This window comes from Balaenoptera musculus, chromosome 13 (assembly GCF_009873245.2).
Source record: "Balaenoptera musculus isolate JJ_BM4_2016_0621 chromosome 13, mBalMus1.pri.v3, whole genome shotgun sequence".
In the NCBI taxonomy this organism is placed as follows: domain Eukaryota; kingdom Metazoa; phylum Chordata; class Mammalia; order Artiodactyla; family Balaenopteridae; genus Balaenoptera; species Balaenoptera musculus.
This window is the reverse complement of record NC_045797.1, coordinates 51,452,444-51,466,387: the sequence shown is the minus strand read 5'-3', so window position 1 is coordinate 51,466,387 and position 13,944 is coordinate 51,452,444. Positions and strand designations below refer to the sequence as shown.

The 13,944-nt window shown below is 48.0% G+C and overlaps 1 protein-coding gene across 1 annotated transcript; it reads right to left on the bottom strand.

Moving 5' to 3' along the window:
- Positions 1-4,181: 4,181 nt before the first annotated feature.
- Positions 4,182-13,742, bottom strand: MCFD2 (multiple coagulation factor deficiency 2, ER cargo receptor complex subunit). Its single transcript, XM_036873057.1, has 4 exons — positions 13,641-13,742; positions 8,022-8,182; positions 7,060-7,219; positions 4,182-5,685 (listed from the first exon to the last, which is right to left on the bottom strand). Exons 2-4 carry the CDS (start codon positions 8,168-8,170, stop codon positions 5,557-5,559), a joined length of 438 nt encoding a protein of 145 aa, XP_036728952.1. The 5' UTR covers positions 8,171-8,182; positions 13,641-13,742; the 3' UTR covers positions 4,182-5,556.
- Positions 13,743-13,944: the final 202 nt, after the last annotated feature.

The following is a 13,944-nucleotide window of genomic DNA, read 5'->3' as shown; positions in this document are numbered from 1 at the left end:
GTTGGATGATGAGGTGCTGACAGAAAGAATACAGAACACAGCTTCCCCTCATGCTGGTAATGGAGGCCCAGATGGGAACAGGCAGGGAGCTGTGCTTTCAAATAGAGAAGTATTTAACTGTCTCAGCAGACCATGAGGCTGGGCCCCTGGCTGGTGAGGAGTGGGGAGATTTCCTTGAAAGAAGGGACAGTTCCACTGCCAACCATCCTAGGGCATGCCGTGTAGAGCTATCCACCTTCCTCTTCTAGAAATTGTATCCTGATTTCCTTCGCAGAAACACTTCCTCCTCACTGTCAGTCATTTTATGCTAGTAGGGCTCCAGCCCCTCCCCAGAAGTGCAGCTATAACCAAGGCCTGAGCCCAGCAGTCTGTCTGGCATGGGCTTGGCCTCAGTGACGGGTTCAGGGATGGGCTCAGGATAATAGTTCTGGCTGACACAGACAACGTGTGCAGGCTCCGTGCTTAGGGTTTTGCCTACGTTACCTATGTGTTACCTCAATTGCTCCCCACAAGAGCCTCATGAGCTAAAACCATCATCATCCCTGTTGTCAGATGAGGAAACGGAGGCACAGAAGCATTAAGTAACAAGCTCAAGTGACACAGCCATTAAGTGGCAAAACCAAGACTCACGGTTAGGTAGTCGGATGCCATAGTTCACGCTCCTAACACCATGCCATAGGGTCTTCTAGGTCACCGTCAGGGCACAGGTGTGCTGCAACAGAGACAGGCTTTCTTCTCTGCTGGGCTTGAAGCCGAGGAGGAGGCGGATGCTCTGGGGCTGCCGCGTGGGACCCACAGGTGAAGCACACTTCACAGGGGGCGGAGCTGAAGATGGGAGGAGAGCAGGTGCTGGTGGCCGGGGGAGCCCTGGGATTGGCCACATCTGAAGCCAGTTTAGTTAATGTGACCAACACATCCTCACATTCCCCACATCCCTCGCCCATTTTTTCCCCCTTATTCTAAATAGCTTGAGTTGGCTTTTGGTTACTTCCTCCCTGTCATATTTTCTGTTTTCTCTTTCTAAGAACTCCTATTAATTGGGTGTTGGATCTCCCCAGTAAATCCTCTTATTTTCTTATCTTTTCTCTGCTATCACCCATCTATTTGTTTTTTTGTTCTACTTCCTGGGAAATTTCCTTGACCTTAACTTTTAACCCTTTTAATGGAAAACATGGTGGGGGTGGGGGGGTGGGGCGTTTTTCACTTCTAGATTCTGTAGTATCATGTTTTTCACTTCTAGATTCCGTAGTATCACGTTTTTCACTTCTAGATTCTGTAGTATCACGTTTTTCACTTCTAGATTCTGTAGTATCACGTTTTTCACTTCTAGATGCTGTAGTATCATATTTTTCATTTCTAGATGCCGTAGTATCACATTTTTCATTTCTAGATTGTTTTTCCAATTTTTCCTTTTTCATGGCATCCTAATTATGTTTCATGGATGTGATCAAGTCTCACATCTCTGAGGACACCGATTATAATTTTTTTAATTGTCTGCTCATCCCTGCATTAATTCGGTTTCCCCAATGTTCCTTTTCTCAGTTTGTTTTGGTTACTGTCTCTCTCTGGTGTTGAAGGTTTCCCTGAACTGACTTATGATCCTAAGTAAACCATTCATATTTAAGTGTGACACTAACAAGCTGATTGGCAGCCATAGGTGTGTGGACGGGTTCCACTTGGTGGTTGTCTGCTGGGGGAGCAGGTGGCCAGCCTGATTTTTCATTAGGAACCCCAAAATGTTAGTAATTGAAGGTCTTGGTGGGGGACAGCTCAGTTTCTCAAGAGAATGAACTTGTCATTCATAGGGAATGCAAGCCTGGCTCCTGGCTGTCTGGAGCTATGTAATCATGTGCAGAAGTGCATTTCACTTCTGTTTTTAGCGTGGTCCCTCATCCCCACTCTTCTCCACTTGGCATTCCCAAGACGAGAGCATCTCTGGCTCACCTCCTTCAGAGCCAGCCTGCAGTATTCTGGGGAGGCCAAATGGGGGATGCCCAGATGAGACAGACTGGGCCTGGCCGGGTCGATCCCCTCTTCTCACAGGGTTGGAATAATCCCTGCCTGTGGCTCCCCACTTCATGTCCACCTCCCATGGTACCTCGTTCCTCTAGCCCCTGAACCTTTCTAGAATTCTAGGGGACAAAGAAGCTGCCTCCTTCAGTGCCACCCCCATTCCTTTCCTGTCAGCCTACCTACTACTCTCCGCCTGCTTTCCACCCTCACATCTGGCAAACCCAGGTCACTGAAGATGGAATTTGGTTTTTTGTTCTTATTCTTGATTTGGGACAAATTACTTGAGATGGAGATATAGATGCTTTCATTCTATCAGCTTGTAGTTGCCATTTATTTTAAAAATCCTTCTCTAGTGCTTTCTTAAAACTACACACCTCCAAAACTCTCTTGGGGAACCGCAGGTGAAAAAGCAAGTTTGGAAGCAGCTGTCCTCTGGTGGTCTCTATCCCCACAGCCCTGCACACTTGCTGGTGCCTCTCTTCTCTTTTCCAGATCTTTCTAAGGAGGGAGGCATAGCTAATGGCTTGGTGCCTTCCGTGTGCCGACTAAGGAGCTGTGGGAGGTGGTCAGTTCTCCCCTTTCTCAGGGGGATTAACTGAGGCCCAGTGAAATCAACTGTTAGGAGGCCAGGTGAGAAGAAAACTCCTTTGGTCTGATTTCTATTTCAATGCTTTTGTGTCTTTCACCATTGCATTTAATATGACCCTTCATTTCTTCTCTTCTGAGAATTCATTCACTCATTCACTCACTCATTCATTCAGCACTTAGACTGAGCAATATAAGAAGCAGAGAAGAGGGAGTTCCCTGGTGGCCTAGTAGTTAGGATTTGGCGCTTTCACTGCCGTGGCCCGGGTTCAATCGCAGTCAGGGAACTGAGATCCCACAAGCTGCGCAGTGCGGCCAAAAAATAAAAAAAAAATTAAAAATTCAGATTTAAAAAAAGACAAGCAGAGAAGACCCTTTGATGCCAGCCCCTAGGGGTCTTACACTTCTGTCCAGCCCCTCCAGCCCCACTCTTCAGTGAGAAGGGGCCCTGACTCTTCAGCCAGGCTGAGGAACAAGGGACTGACCGTGTTTAGCTCCTACTCTGTGCCAGCCACTTGCTTGATGTTTTATGTATTTTCTCTCACTTTGTTAATACTCTTAACCACTCTGTGGGTTAAGCTTCATTATAGTTTTAGATGAGAAACTGCAGTGGAGAGAACTTCAGAGCATAGCTCTGCCTGAGTCCAAGGCTTGTGCTGTTATGAGGCGGCCTCTCTCAAGTATACTTATCTTCATTTTAGAGATAAAGAAACTAAGGTGCAGAGATGTTTCTTATAAATTCTGAGAAATCCTTGAGGTGAGCTATGAGAAGGCCAACGCCTCACAAAAGGGAGAGGAGATAAAGGAGGTATGAGACGGAAGGGTAGACCATGCTCTGCCCCTGATGGTGCAGGCCCCTCTCCCACAGGGAAATTTCCTAAGAGGAGAAGTAGGCTAACAGAACCGCAGAGGCCAGCATGCAATAATTTCAAATAGCAGCCAGCTGTGGAGGAGGAAAGAGGTGTCTGGTCTGGGTGACCTTGTAAGAATCGGCTTCTTGCTCCCCAGCTGCCTCACTCCCTAGCTGCCAACAGTGTGAGGTCCTTTCAACCGCGAGCCTGCTCACTAGATCCATCCAGAAGGGCAGCTCTGGATGAAGAAGGGGTTTCAGGCAGGGGGTGGGGCAGGCAATGGTAACTTCTTCCCTTGCTCACTTTTCAACTGGCAGAACAAAGTGTCATTTCCAAAAAGCCAGGGAAGACTGTGCTTTTTGCTTGGGCCAGGGAGGCTTTCAATAACACTATCTAATTAAATTTTCTGGCAAAGAAAAACCAGTCAGTCACCAGACTCAAGGAGAAAAGCTTGTATTTTCCTAAGCTAGAGAATGCGGTCATAATCTGAACTTGGCCAGAGAAGGAAGGTCCAAAAAAGTGATTTCATTCAGAGGAAAAAATGCCTAAAAGGGGAAAGTGACTGTGAATCCTGGGAATCTACCCCTGCAGAAAGGAACAGGGTTAGCGCCGGGGAGGGCCCCAGCACCTGGGATGGAGAAGGCACGTGTAAACTTCTGCATTAAACCAACCGACCCTTCGTGTGGTAGGAGAAGCAGCCTATGTGGACAAAATCAACTGCTCTTTCTTTTGTTTCATCAGTTTTATTGGTCATATATCCAGAATTCATTATATAAATCTTTCAAAATAACTAGATATTACAAGAATAGTTTACAATTCAGCTCTGATTGCACAAATACTTGACACGAAACCATTTTTACAAATACTTATTTTTCTTATAAGAATACTTTGGTACAGAAAATAAGTCTCTATATATCTTACAGCAAATTTTATGCAGTTTTTTTCCCATTCAACCATCATTTCAGGTTTCCTATCACAGCACATGCGTCACATCCCATAAACCAAATTATAATCTGCTGCCGCTGCTTGTTTTCAATTACTATTGAAATTCATAATGTTAAGAGTTTTTAGGCTTCTTTTTCTAATCTTTCCTGATCCGAAAGAATTCATGTATTCAGGCTAGAAGAGGTAATTTAAACAACATTCCTTCTAAATCTAACTTGCATTGAGTTAATCACTGTGTTTGGTGAAGAATCTTTACACTTCTCACTTACGCTAGACCAGCTAGTAGTTCACCCCTGCTGTATCAAGCAGAAGGGATAAAGTCCTTATATTCCTAAGAGCTTCTAAACTGCAAAACAAAACCCTAGAAACAAGAGTTAAATACACATATTTAGAAAGCTGTAACATTTGCCAATGATGAGAAGTAGAGAATACTTTTAGACTCGAGGTCTCTCCTAGGTTGAAGAAGACATAAAAGAAAGCGTAAGGATGTGGCAGTAGTTTTATAAAATATTGAAAAACTGAAAAAGGTGAATCACTTAGGTCAGTGGTGTGTTGTTTCCAAAGTGCCAGGAGACACAGAATCTTAAGACTCTGTGGCTAGCTGAACTATTTGACATTCTTCGAAACAGATGCTGTGGCTTTGAAATAGCCTAATAAATACTCCCTTGGCCAGAACAAGTAATCGTTTAGGCCAGGGGAACTTTACAGAATACTGACCACGTTTCCTGAAGAGACAGGACCCACCAGGGGAAACATTTGGCATTCATTCCATTCCTTCAGTTGCTGAAAAGTGTGTCCAGTTAGCAAGAGCTTGTCTTACTCTTCAGGTAGCATGAATTAAAACCAAGAGCCTGGCAGCATTCTCCAGTCTAGTTCCTGAGTGCTCAGCTCCAATTATCCAATATTCTTAAAAGGATTCTTTAATCAAGCCCTTGTCCAATAAGAGATTTAATAGTACTTGGGGACTACAGTATGTCCCATTTCTCTGCTTTTTGATTTCTCTTGATTTCTCTTTCTCACCCCAGTGTAACAATTTGCTACAGGTTTGTACCAAAATACCGTAGCAGTATTTTGGAAATGAGTTATTTTGCATTACCGAAAGTGTTTGATCACATTATAATGATTCACATTTGCATCTAACTGGGAGGTGGCCACATCGTGTCTACTGCAGTGATTTTGCGAACTCGGCATAGTCAATGTATCCGTCATTGTTCTTGTCATCGTCTCTCAAAACACCATCTATTAAGTTGATCAGTTCATCTTCGTTCATTGGCGTCTGTTCATTCCCTTCCTACAAGGTACAAATTAGACAAGGATGAGCGGCATCTTTTACTGGAAGCGCTTGGTTAATGTCCAAAATAAAATGTCAGTAAACTCCTTCAGATGTAGTACTTCTACTTCCAGGAATCCACAAACCACATAACAGATCCAGAGTCAATTCATAATAATCCAATTTAGAAATGATTTTTGGCAGTTAAAGGACGATACAATCAAAGCAAGCCCTTGCTTATTTGTTTTAAAAATTACTTTTCATTCTTTTCTCATTACAAAAGTCATACGTGTTCATTGTAGAAAGCTGGGTCCACACAGAATTCTGAGCTTCAGAGATTCCAGGACCCGCAGCCCCATGCTAGAGAAAAGCTCACAGCCCAGGCCCTCCTGAGGGTCAGCTCTGCTAAAGTGGAAACAGTCCACGCTAGACAGCATCTCGGGGTCAGAACAAGAGGAAGAAGGCCCTGCCGACCAGTAGACCCCGTCGCCATCTTTGAGGTGAAGGCGTTTCTGCTCCCAGTGCCGAGTGCTGAGTTACTGCTGTTCACGTCCTCGGCTGATTCTTCCCCTGCCTCCTCTCCCACGTCCCCCTTCCCTCTCCTGCCGCCACCAGCATCCTCCCCTGCCAGGGCTGCTGGACCCCAGTCCCTCTGCCCGGCGTCCGCCCGTATGCCTCCCATAGCAGACCCTGCGCTCGTCACGCCAGCCTCCTGTGCGAGCCCTAGCGCTCCCTGCAGCCTTCAACGCAAACCCCGCCCGGCTCAGCCGGCAGCCGTGCGAGCACACGCCCTCCCCAACTTTGCCTCTCCTGCTCTCTAGAGATTACAGTGTGGCACAGTGGGACAGACATTAGATCTGGAGACATAAGATCTGAACTTCAGCTTCCTCACCTCTCAAACTGGGGGCAATAACAAGGCCTGCCCCTTCCTGCTCCCAGGCTACTGCAGTGATCAAACGAGATCTCTAACCTGCCGGAAAGTGCTTTGTAAACTACGAGCACCGTACTGTATCACCCAAACCCTCAATTATCACCAAATCCCTCGAGCCCTTGGTCCCCTGACTTGCCATTCTTCCCAAATGAGATAACTTCTCCCCTGTTCTGCATTTGGAATGTGGTCTGTCTTTTAGCTGGTTCTCAGATGCTGGCATGCAGCAGAAATGCCAGCGGCACTTGCTAAAGATACAAGGAAAGCTCTGGGGCTTCTGCCTCAGCCCGTCACCCTGTGTGAGAAGGACCGCTGAACAGGAAAAGAGGCAGAACAGAGGGTGAGCAGAAAAAGGAGAAGCAGCAATAGTGTTGCACAAGGACGGGGGAGGTCATCAAGTTCGGGGACTGAGTTACCGGAGGGAGGCCTTTCCGAGATGCTGTCTACTGAGCCATTGCCTGACCTACCTCCTTATGGACATGAGTGATGGCTGTGGAGAGTTCTAGGCCGTCAAGCAAATTATTGCCGTCATAATCATGCATTTTGAAATAATGGAGCTGCAGTTCTTGTGGGGACATCTCTGCCTCTGGTTTGTTGACGACACCTTCTAGATGCTCCATGATATGCCTAAAGACCAACAGTGAGACTCAGACCACTTGGTGGTGATGCTGGGATCCTACCAAAATCTTAAGGACTCTGAAATGTTCAAGATCTTAAAGTTCATCCATCCCAGAAAAACAAACATCAACAGTGGCAGACCACACTCAAGGAAGATAGATACAGGCAAGGCCCTGAAAGGAGCAGGGGAAAACAAAAATCAAATAGTTCATCTATTATGCTGGCAAGATTATGGGTGTTTTTCCTTTTTATTATTAGAATATTGTTATAGCACTTTGGGGAGCCATTAATTTTTTTTTCTTAAACCAATTTAAGGATAACAGAGTATAATGTGTGGGGCTAACTGGCCCAGGGCAAAAGTGGCAACAAATGAGTCAATGTTTGAACATGCCAATACAAAAGAAAAAGGTCTTGTCAGAAGCAAGAAACCTTAGCTCTATTTTGGACTCTGCAAGTACGTGTGTGTGTGTGTGTGTGTGTGTGTGTGTGTGTGTGTGTGTGTGTGTGTGTGTGTGTGTGTGTGTGTTTGGACTCTGCAAGTACGTGTGTATGTGTATGTGGTGAAAGAGACAGACAATGAATTCAGGCAAGTCATTTATCCCTTTTGGGCCTCAAGATCCTCCATCTGTGATATGATGGTGAAAAAAGAATACCTAACTTACAGGTGGCTATAAGGAATAAATATCATCCTTGGAAAATGTTAAGGGGTCGTACAAATAGTAGAAGGAAAGTTGGACTGCGCGTGCCTTTGCAGCTGGCTGCAGCTGCAGATGGGGAGGCCCCTGGACCACAGCCCCGGCTGAATACGTACTCTTGGTCATGCACTGTGCTCTTATCCAGGCCCACGCTGCCAGGATGGGAGAAGCTGGCCCCGGGCTCCTCGGCCCTGGCACCCAGGGCACAAAAGGCCCAGAGCAGGGCGCACAGGAAGGGGGTTCTGAGCAGCTGCAGAGATCTCATGGTCACCGGTACCTGGGAGGTGGGGAACACAGAAGATGAAGGTGAGAACACCAGAACTGAGGTTCTTTCAAGACTTGACACAGCGCACTCCTGGGAACCTGGGTGAAGAAGCAAGGCTGGGAAAGAGGAGGACTGGGCCCAGGCCAGCAGACTGCAGGATGACCTTGTGTTCTCCAGGTCCTCATCACTCAAACGGGAAGGCAGGTCCATGACATTTCCTGAAGCCCCTTTGGAATGCCAAGCAACTTGATGAGAGCTTATAGGGATTTGGAGAGTACTCCTGCCTACAAGCAGCTTACAGTCTGGTGAGAGAAATACTTCTTACTGAGAGCACGAATCAAGGCACAAAGTGAGGTGTACTAAAGAAAGATTAAACCCTCTGAGAGTTCAGAGGAAGAAGTTTCCTTTGGGCGAGGGAAAGCCAGAGAAGGTTAACAGACATGGGGATACTTCAGCAGGGCCCGGATGGATGGGCACGCAGTGGATGTGCAGGGACTGAAGGACAAAGGGAAGGTGGGAGCAGAGGGGCAGGTGCAGACAAGTGGGAGAGAAATTCCGTGTGGTTTAGTTAGGCTGGAGCTTAGAGGGTATGAAGTAGACGGAATGGGGGACAACAGGCTGCAGAGGTTGACCAGGCCGTGCTGGATGTGGCTTTGCCTGCTAGGCCAAGGGGGCTGAAGTTTCCTGGGGATAAATGGGAACCACTGAGGGTTCATGAATGGGAGACGAGATCAGAGCTTGGTTTCACATTGGCTCAGCTGGCAGCACAGTAGGGAAGGTATTAGGTGGAGTGAGTCCAGAGACGGGGGTTGAGGGAAGCAACGGGGCGGGTCAGATCAAGGCCCGCAGTGGTGGACACGGAAAAGAGGACGTTAACCCTTGCCTTGTCCACCTCCCAGGGCTGTGACAGAGGCAAGTAACTGAACCAGGTGAAAGAGCACTGGAGAGGAGAGTTCCATAGGAATTAGGTTCCATCAAGTACTTCTGGGGTTTGGCTAGACTTGGAATCGTGGTCAACAAGAAGACACAATTGGCTACACAGCAAGCTCCCTGAGGGCAGGAGTGCTTTGTTCCCACCCATATCCCCACCAAGGCTCAGGCCTTTACTAACTGCTGTTAAACAGAAAGTCCTGGTCCTTCCAGGGGCTTACAGACTGACCTCAAAAAGGAAGGTGAAGGACAGCCAGGAGACCTCCATACAACACAAAGGAAACACCTGACTCACACATTCACTTCCCTGGATAATAAAGGCCAGTGATTTCTAAGGAGCCAGCTGCAGCCAAAAAACCTAGAGCAGCGAAGAGAAAGCATAAGGTACTAGTCAGACCCTCGCACATGCCACACAGAGCTCAGCTCCGAAGCTGCCGCCATCTCCACTGAGGTGTTACAGCCCCTCTCACCCTCCCTGAAAGGCTCTGTAGGGTAGGACCCTGGGAGAATGCCATCCCCACAATGTTTAAGAAAATTTCCCAAACCCGCTTTGCTGGATATCAGCAGTATCCTCTCTAAGAAGACAATGGTCACTGGGATGTATAACTTCTACAGTGTAAAAAGAAGCATCTAGTCTCATAACTGAATAGGGACATCATAATGCAATCGTCATAATTCATAACAGAAACAGAAAAAAGATGCTCAATATATACCAAGAGAAAAAGAGCAGGCTACAAAAGTCTGTAAAGAATAATTCATTTTGGGGGAATTCCCTGGCAGTCCAGTGGTTAGGACTCAGTGCTTTCACGGCTGTGGCCCCGATTCAACCCCTGGATGGGGAACTACGATCCCACAAGCCGCGTGGTACAGTCAAAAAAAAAAAAAAAGAAGAATTCATTTTTGTAAAAACCAAAACAATGTACGTATATTTCTCATACACAGAACAATGACTAAAAACTATTAACAAAGATTATTTTCTGAATTATGAGATTAGGAGTGTTTTTTTTTTTTTTTGCCCAGGCCATGTGGGATCTTAGTTCCCCGACCAGGGATCTAACCCACGCCCCCTGCAGTGGAAGCTCAGGGTCTTAACCACTGCACCACAGGGGAAGTCCCTAGGAGTGACTTTGATTTTTCTTCTCTTTACTTTTCTATTGCTTCCAAAATTTCTACTATAAACATGTTTTGTCTTTACAAATATGTATTTAATGCAATTCATCCCATAATTTTGTTCCAGACTATATGGATGGAATAAGAAGGGGGATTCCAGTTAAATCTCATCTCTACAAAATAATTCAGGAACAGCCAGAAACTACATCCCAATCTGACCAAATAAAAGTGTCCAGACCCTGATGAGGCCACTGCCACTGTACCTGGTACCAGAAAACAAGGTCTCAAGTTACTCTCAGCAGACTGCCCCAACTAGAGCAGAACAACTTGTTCTGACCACGCACCACAGAGTTCTGGGACAAGAGGGACCAGAGAGGGAAGCCAGTTCCTCCCAAGCCTTTCAGATTCATATGCATTAGATGTCTCTTTCTCCAGCAAGCCTTCTTCAATTCCAAGTCTGGCTTAGGCGTTCCTCCCATATGCTCCTAAGTGATTCCCTTCAGAAGGGTCCTGTCCATCGCTGACAACAGCTGTGCACATGACCTTGAACATGCCTGATTACCTCTCAGTACCCCCTGCGGAACTGGGCTCTGTGAGGCCGGGGACTGCATCCACATCCCCAGCATTGGGCACAGTGCCTGCACAGAGGCTGGTGATTCTCAGCCTGTGTGCCATGGTCCTCAGGAGCTGGGGGGATTACCACCTTCACAGATAACGCTGCCAAGTTTTGATGTCAATGTAACTGAGGATGAAACTTTTTTTGGAGATATCTATCAGATAGAAGAGCTGAGTGGTCATCGGACCCATGGCACCATTTCCTATAACTATGTGGTTGGATACTTAGTATATCAGATAGGGATGGGGTAGGCGGGGGAGAGGTTCTATTCAAATAACACCAAAAAGCAACCAAGTGCTTGAGTCCAAATTACCCCCTCTTCATAGGAGACAGGATAAAGGTCAAGAACCATACATTTTGGACTTACCCCATTTTGGTCTGCCGTGGCAGGTTTCTAACCATTAGACCACAACAAGAGTCAAATCTACAAACACAGAAGAGAAACTCCCTCCTACAAGTGCTACAAGGAGCACAGGGAATCTGACTGCCACTTAACAAATTAAACTACTCACATTGAAAAGGAAATATTAGCAAGTCCCTTCCACCGAAAGAACAAGTTGCATCATCCACACTCCAACTACTTAGCTCAAGGCCATGAGCAAAGACCTTGGCAGATAAGCCCCAGGAGTTCCTGGGCTCACTGGCCTCTGAGAAATTCAAGGCTAGGCTGGAGAAAAATCCAGAGGAGAGATTTCTGAGAGAGTGGAACACAACCATTGAGACACCCTTCACAAGGAGAAGCGTCATTCCTGGGAGGAAGCGCTAGACCACTGATGGTAGGGAGCTCCCGCAGTGCCCTGACTGTAACAGGGCTTCCCTCACAGCTCCAGCAGCCTCTTCCAGTCCCAGAGCATTTGTTCCCACTGTTTCCACATGTCTGTCCTCCCTGTTCCTTCCAGGCCCAATTCAAATGTCACCTCTGTGTTCTCCCAGCCAAGACCAACTGTTCCCTCCTCTGACCTCAGTCTGCAGTCGCTCACACTCACTTGGCCTTAACATATGGTCACATATTGTGCTCCGTTTGTTTTTCTCTTTTCTCTCCCTCTCTGAGGATAGGGAACCTATTTTCTCTGTCTCTCCTTTACCCTAGTGAATTTATTTCAAAGTGCTGAGCTGACCTGGCATAGCACACCTTCACTCTGAATCAGGGCAGTGGATCCTGGAACCTAGGTGTGTTGTTCCCTATCACAGAGGATCTGACTACGCTAAAAAAAATAACTTCCCTTTGGAGCCATCCCGCCAGTGGTTTGGCCTGGCCCACGATCACTGTGTCTTACCAACACCTAAGAGTTTGCAGCGAGCCTTCCTCCCATAAAAACCACAGCAGCTGTTAGCCACTTTTCTCTCATGCTGGGGCCCTCAGCTGAGAATCAACCTCAAAGCAGCCACACATCCTGTAGCCAGAGGCGATGCCAAAGAAAAACCTGACTGGTATTTCCCCATCTAAAACTACCATGGTCCTGGAAAGCAAGAAAAGAACCAGGTTCCTAGGCAAAGAAACCTCTACATGGGTTGGGGATTGAGAACTGGTTCTGAAAAAGCAGGCATTTAATAACTTGATCTCTTTGTTCATTTGGGGAGCCCAGGGAGCTGCCATGCTTCATTTATACATTTAACTAACACTCTTTACTAACAGCTTGGTGCTGCACAAGGTTCTAAGGATAGGGCTGTGAACCAGACAGGCTCCTGTCACACAGATTACAGCCTGGTGGAAAAGAAAGACCAGTTAATGCGACAGCCCTGGGGTACCACAGAAGCCCCAACCACACCTGGGTTAATGCATGAAGGATGATTTTTTTTCAAGGTGCTAAAGGAAAGCACCTCAGGTAGAGGGAACATAATGTAACAAACACCTAAGCCTAGAAGGAACTTGATCCAATCTGGGAATAAAAAGCGTTCAATATGGTTGAAGACACAGTATAGTGGAGATGGATGAGTTAAAGTAAGAAGAGGACAGGTCACGAAGGGCCTTGTAAGCCCTGTTAAAGAGCTTATAAGAGGAATGGGAATCCACGGAAGGGCAATAAGGGAATGGGGAGAGAGGTCTGGTGACGTGATCAGATTTCTGTTTTAAGACCATCACTCTGGCTTTCCACTACATAACAAACTACAGAGGATGGAGAAGGGATACAGGGGACCAGTCAGGAGGCTACTGAGTAGTCCAGGGGATAGATGAAGGTGGCCTGAACTAGCTAGAGCAGAGGAACTGGGCGTGGAGAAGTGGGTGTATCCCAGAGAGATTTGTGATGGATTCGATGTGGGTGGGTAAAGAGTGCAGGAGGTGAGAATGACGCCCAGGTTTCTGCTTGGGCAACTGGGTGGATGGCGGGTGCCATGCCCAGACAGGGAATACTAGACGGGAATACAAGCTTCCCCCACCTCCCCACTACCTTGGCACGGCCTGGCCAAGCTCGCCCGCCCGACAGGACCTGTTTATTGTCTCCCACAGAGGGAGATGGGATACAGGAGCAGATGGAGAGCTACGACTCAGGCCCGCGCGCAGGTCCTCCAAGAGGGCAGAGATCGGCCCTGGTCGAGCCCATCAGGCTTTAAAGCCTCTACGGGCATCTGCCCCGGGGGAGAGGCTCTGCTCCTAGTCGGCTAGCTTCCCGGGCCGACTCGGGGTCCGATACCCTCACCCAGGCCGCTCCTGCCTCCCAACCTGAGCCAGAAGCCCCGAGCCCACCGAAGGGACGCCGGGATCCCGCCCCGCTGCGGACCCCTGAATGCCGCCCCACGGACTTCCTCCTCCAAGGTCGGGTCACAGGCCTCACAGGCCGCAGCCGGATTGCGGCTGCTCCCTGGTTCACTCACCCTCGCAGCCAGCAGCAGCCAAACAGCTTTCACCGGACACGAAGCCCTACGGCGTGAGCCTCGCCAGCACCCGTCCTCAGACAGCTTTTTCTTGGCCCCGCCCCACCCCCCCGTTCCGCTGTGCGCACGCGCGCCCCTTCCGCCCGCCCATTGGCGCCGCGGGCCCCGCCCCTGCCCGGCGCCTGGTAGTGTGGGCCGCTGGGGTGACTCCGCGTGTAACGGGCTCGGGCCCAGTAAGGGCTGGGCGGAGGTATTTCTTCTGCCTACCTTCCCGAGGGCGACACTCGGTTAGGCCACCCGAACC